Below are 6,000 nucleotides of genomic sequence, written 5' to 3'. Positions count from 1 at the left end.
TATCATTACTGCATCAAAACTTGCTACGACTGTTGGAGTGCCTATTTAACAAGAGTATCAAGACTTGCTACGAGTGTTGCAGTGCCTATTTTACTATCACAACATCATCAAAACCTCCTGCGACTGCTGTAGTGCGTATTTTACTATCACTACAGCATCAAGACTTGCTACGACTGTTAGTACATATTGCACTATTAACAGTTAACTGTTTTGAAAGCTTAGAAAGTAGTAGTGGTACGCCATACTATTGATTTTATGGATTCCTGATTTTGGAGTCATATTCAACTGAGTGTAAATTACGACTTTAGTAGGGATTGTTTTAACTTTAACCGTAAGTCCATTGCTAGCCACAATACTAAAATATCTCTATCGATGATAAGGAGCGATTCTGATTTTAGACAATACTTTAGCTATGTATTAGTTGTTTACACAAAAGAAAATATAAAATAGTCAATTTTGGTCAAGCATAAATGCATACAATGTTACGTTACAAAAGCATGCAATGAAATAATATTAAAAAAAATAGCAAACAATGTAAACTAAAGATACATAACACTATAACGTAAAATTTGAGACGTGAACGTATGCAATGCATATTAACAAAATAATTGTTGTGCCCGTCCATATATGAGTAGTTTTGTTTCACCTTTCCCATCCATTTGTAGATATTTAAATAGTTCTGTTGGAACATGCACGCTATGTGTGTCTGGCTAGGGAGTGATGTCATCGCGGGGATATCCTCATTGCTAAAAATAGAACCCGTTACTCAGAAAATCTCCAATAGGTTCAGACGCGCATACTGCAAAAAGCAAGCAGTACATATAAAAAAGAGATAGCATGGCTTTGAATTACCCGTCCACATCTCGGTACGTAATTGGAAGAAGAAAAAAAAGTTAATATTGCTGCTTCCCTCGCCATTGATTCCGTATGGTTTTAGCAAATTCTAACAAGACGCAGCTGGGACCCAACAAGCTTTTTAGTACAGTTACGAAACTAACGTCTCTCTACGATTGACTAGCTTTATTTGACCGCCATTCGAGAATAACCGAATAGAGTTTCTTTCAGTTTTCGTGATTAACCAAAAAGATGACGGGAGTGGGACTTCCCAGACGAATTATCAAGGTGTGATAAGTGTAATTACAATGGAAACAAATATTTGTTCTGTCTATTAGGCTGTACTAAGTATAAACAATACTTCTCAACTTTTTAAACATGAAACATTTTGTGATACACCGGAAACTGCATTGCAGAATGACATGACATGCCTTATGAAGTCTGAACTCGCATTGGAATTTTTGGCATAGGGTGAAATGCAGACTGAGTCAGAGGGGTAACAGTATGGCATTATAGTAGATATCGTTATTTGTATGGCCTTCCACTTAAGAAGCGGCTACTCTGCATATAAGTAGATCAACACGTGTCAGATCACTGACAAAAGGCACTAGCTTTCCCAGTACTAATATTATTAGTACCCCTAGTTTGTGGACAGGGTACGAAAACATTTCATTATTTATCAGTGGAACAACCGGGTGTGAATCACACCTGACGGTTTTTCAGCGTATGGTAAAAAAGTTTGAAGAAAATAATATACCTATTCTTAAATCGCCGATTCTTTGTAATACCAGTATTGTAGTCCTATAATGTAAGACATAGCACATGTTGTTTTTGTTTAAATGCTATGTCTTACTGGCCAAATAATGGGCTTGTATAGCATGTTCTGATGTCGTTGACATCTGAACGAGTAGTCAAAGTTTCAAGAATATCTCGCACATTTGGCAGCATATATCGATATTCTTCCACTAATTTATGAGTAATTAATATGCTTACTAACCTGTCTTTATCCTGGCGTAATGAAAACATAACACTAGCAAATGGATACATTTTCATGTTCTGTTGAAATAAATTTGAATTTGTTGCAATGTGACTGTAGTCGAGGTATGCCAAAGTATGTTTTAGTAGTTTCATGTGGCGGATATGTTTCTTGAATGAAATTTAACGTTGCTTTACAGTTCTAAAGGCGTAATATATTTTTATTCATTTCGTAAAAGAATAATATTTCAATTTAACCCGATTTTGGCATTCCTGGCTTTCATTGCTTTCCAGCCAACGAAACTTGAAAACGGGTCCATTTCTTTTGTGAGAATTTGAATTTATTAGAGAAAAGACATCAGGGTAAGTAAAGTCTGACAAAAACGTAACTTTACTTTGTAGGAAGGTGTCATTATTGGTTGCCAGTTGTGTGTGATATTTTTACAAAAATTGACTTTCGTTATACCATTAGTCGATATTAAAACACGCTACACAGTGCCGTTAGTTAGGCTATAAGACCCATCACCCTCCAGAACAAAAATATCGGGTGGTGTGTCTTATGTTGTAGGGCTACCAGTATTGCTGAATTCCAATGTAGAAACACATCTAAACACAAAATTTACTGTTGGACCATCTGTCATATTAGTTAATCTATTTACTTGTCATATAAGGATTTTACTTCCTTGTTTGGAGACACAATTAGATTGTATTAAATATGGTATGCATTGAATAATGTATCATATAATGTCCAAATATGATCTAGCAAGCCTTTTTTGGAAAGTGAATCACTGTGGGAATATTGTGTTATCTGTCATGATGGCCAAAGGACAGTTCATATTTTACTTTGTATTGGCTTAGTAACTTGATCTTAAGGGAAACTTCCTGTTAAACAACTCTATTAAGGTCAAGTTTTTACTTGTATAATTGTTTTGCCTTTGACATTTGTTTTATTTCTCCATTGCAAGGTATAGGAACACATCATAGCCAGAATTGTCCATTTGTCAGAGACGTTGATGATACTATTGACATTCTACTTAAATTCCCCATGACTAATTAGACTTCAAATTGGCATGCTCTGTAAATAAACCTTGCTTATTGGGTGACACAGCTTTTTACTACCCATCAATTTCAAAACAGTTGAAAGACATAATTTATTGATAACAGGGATGGTCCTGGCTTTTAAAAAGCTGTCGCCAAAAAAATCGCCAACCTCAATATTTTGTCGCCAATTTTCAAAAAGTGTCGCCAAAAAAGTAGTGTACATTTTTCCAAGTGTTAATTTAGTCTATTAATGTAACAGGCAATGAAAATTACAAAAGATGGATTAGTTAATACTTTAATTACAAGAAGCATTAACAAAATGTTACAAAGTGTTACATGAAGATCCGTCGCGATTTTAGGGCTGCCCACTTGTTGAATGCAGTTTCAAAGTCTAATTTTTCACATCTGTACATGCAGCCCCCCCACCCTTTATGGCTAGCTTCACAAAGCTTGTAGCAAATTGCTTCCTAAATCCCAAGAATGATCACTGAATGCTGTATAAATTTTCTCGACAAGAAAAATAGGATCTCCATTCCCACGAATGAAACTTACACGAGTCAACACCTGGCAATATTGGACCGAATATATAAGCATAAATTCACACCCAACTTAGGGATTCTTTCACTCCTGTATTTTGAGAAATAAATAATTATTATTAATTATGCAAAACTGTTTTTTTTTTTTTTTTTTGCTATTTCTTGTTGCGGAGTTTAAGTCTCTGCAGCCGTAACACAGGACTGATGGCAAAAGGAAAAGATCAATGAGTAAAATGCTGCACTGGCGACAGATGTAATTGTGATTTAGATTGTTTCCATTTGCTTTGTATTTATACACAGTTGTCGGTACTTCAAAGCTTATCAGTTTTCTATGAAGGTTCAGCAAAACTATTGTATTGGTATATGTATAAAAAAAACAGAAGGATTAGCCATACAATTAATTGTATCTGTTCTATTCGCATCTTCAGAAGTCGGTCAGTTATAGGTATAGTGCGGTAGCATGATTGACTGTATCGCAGCATACAGTACTCAGACCAGATGTCAGCATAAGCAGATTATGATGTAACAATGCACTGTAAAGATGGGGTTGTCAATAAGAACAAAGGATCGTTTGTGTAACAGATTGATACCAATGCATTGCTTAGTCAAGTTTGTGGCTTCCTTTCGTTCTGCCTTTTAATTTATCCAGTCCAAATCCATGATTGTATGTACAAATTAAATAACCAAAAAGTATGTCGCCAAAAAAATCGCCAGATGGGATATTTTTGTCGCCAATAAGGAAAAAAAATCGCAATTTGCGACATTGGCGAAGCCCAGGACGATATCTGGATAAGCTGGCACTCTTTCATGTCTGTCTGCCCCCAGCAGGTGCAGCCAGTGGACTTTGTTATTTTTAGCCCAAATATACATGTAGTCACATGGCAGACCATACCTTTCCTTTGGTTTTAGTAATGAATATCAGTTCTACTAGAGCATGTGTGTCAAAATTGAATAAAGTATCTGAGGTATTTGTCTACCCTCCAGCATTGTGTACCCATCTACTGTGTTTTAAAATGAAACGTTTCCAAGCTGATTGTTGCCAGGGGGGTCCTTAACACTGTGTCTTGTTGTTTGTGTTTCAAACCAAACTGGAATTTCCTTACTAACATTATGTCCATATTTGTGTAGGCCAGTCTAATTTTTCTGACAGCAGTTGTTGTTTTAGGGTTTAACGCCATTTTTCAGCACACGATAGGCTATACATGGCGGCCAGTATTAATGGTGGAGGAAGAACATGGGAAAACCCTGGAAAGAACCAACGACCCACGAGAAGCTACTGGCAAGCTTTTTCACATACCCACATAGGCTGAATCCGAGACTCGAACCCACACAGACAGAGGTGAGATGGCATTAATCCGTAATGGAGAGCGCTTTAGACCACTCGGCTACTTAGAGCCCCTTCAGACAGCAGTAGTGATTTGATTCATTGTCTTTGATTAGCTCCAGATAATTCAATAGATTTCTTATATATGGGAGGTTCACCCCTTTGGAATTAAGTACATAAGAGCTAAACTGCTTTCCCATTTTATTTCATTAAATTATTTGAGAAATATTACAAATAGACATTGGAAATATTGAATGCATACAGTTTTTACCTTCTATATATGTGTAGTCCGAGGAACCTCATCCCTTTACTGAAAATGAAATTTTCCAGGAACTGGAGAAAAAACAGCATGCTTATTATATATACTTGAAACTCTGGTTTGGCACATGAACAAGATTAAAGTGTTAGGGTCCCTCTGGTGATAATTAGGGTGGAATTTTTTGTTTTTAAAATTAAAAGTGTGCACAAACTGCAGGGTTGGGTGGGTAAGTGAATATCTTTAGACTTACTATGGTAGGTTTTACCAGAATTCCTGTATTGTTAGTCAGGACAGATTCCATTATATAAGTGTAGTGGGAAAATGTGAAGAAGTAAACAAATGCATAAACAAGAAGTCAAAGTTTCATTTAATTTCTTTTAAATCTCTAAGTAAATGGTGTTTGGAAACATCCTTACATTTGGAGTTATGAGACATGCTCCTAAATTAATTTACATTTTATTAACTCTTGTGTCCACATTGGTGGCTATGATGTGATGATATCATTGCATGTGTGCAGTAAAGTTTGTCCTCTCACCCATGAACATCATATTCTCATTAGATTATTGATAAATGGCAAAGTTATTCAGTTTTGCCATTGCATTTGATGCCAGCTCATACAACACTTGGGGGTCTAAAGTGCTCTCTGTTACAGATCACTGCCATCTCACCTGTCTGCGTGGGTTCGAGTCTTGGATTTGGCTAAAGTGGGTATGTGAGAAAACTTGCCAGTAGCTTCTCGTGGGTTGGTGGTTCTTTCCGGGGTTTTCCCGGGTTCTTCCTCCACCATTAATATTGGCCGCTATGTATAGCCTATTGCGTGCTGAAAAATGGCGTTAAACCCCACAACAACAACACTTGGGGCTCCTTGCTTATCATGGTTTATTGTATGCAACATGTAGGACATGATCCCTGCAGTACAACTAGAGTTGAAACAATACACCTCTGCTGCATATCAATATGATTCCTGATAAACAGCCTATGATACAACACATTATCAATACATGTATCTGCTTCGACACATTATCAATACA

The 6,000-nt window shown here is 36.4% G+C and overlaps 1 protein-coding gene across 1 annotated transcript in view; it reads left to right on the top strand.

Annotated features, from left to right (window-relative positions):
* The first annotated feature begins 967 nt into the window (after positions 1-967).
* The window catches only part of LOC149788517 (ubiquitin-conjugating enzyme E2 N), a 36,550-nt gene continuing 31,517 nt past the window's right edge, over positions 968-6,000 (top strand). The window contains exon 1 of the mRNA XM_089974517.1: positions 968-1,122. Within this exon, the coding sequence (XP_089830643.1) occupies positions 1,087-1,122 (36 nt within the window). The 5' untranslated portion in view covers positions 968-1,086. The remainder of the gene's footprint in view (positions 1,123-6,000) is intronic.

This window comes from Sinohyriopsis cumingii, chromosome 11 (assembly GCF_028554795.1).
Source record: "Sinohyriopsis cumingii isolate HCF-2022 chromosome 11, ASM2855479v2, whole genome shotgun sequence".
Lineage (NCBI taxonomy): Eukaryota > Metazoa > Mollusca > Bivalvia > Unionida > Unionidae > Sinohyriopsis > Sinohyriopsis cumingii.
The sequence above is the reverse complement of the archived record's forward strand: the minus strand, read 5'-3'. Positions and strand labels throughout refer to the sequence as shown.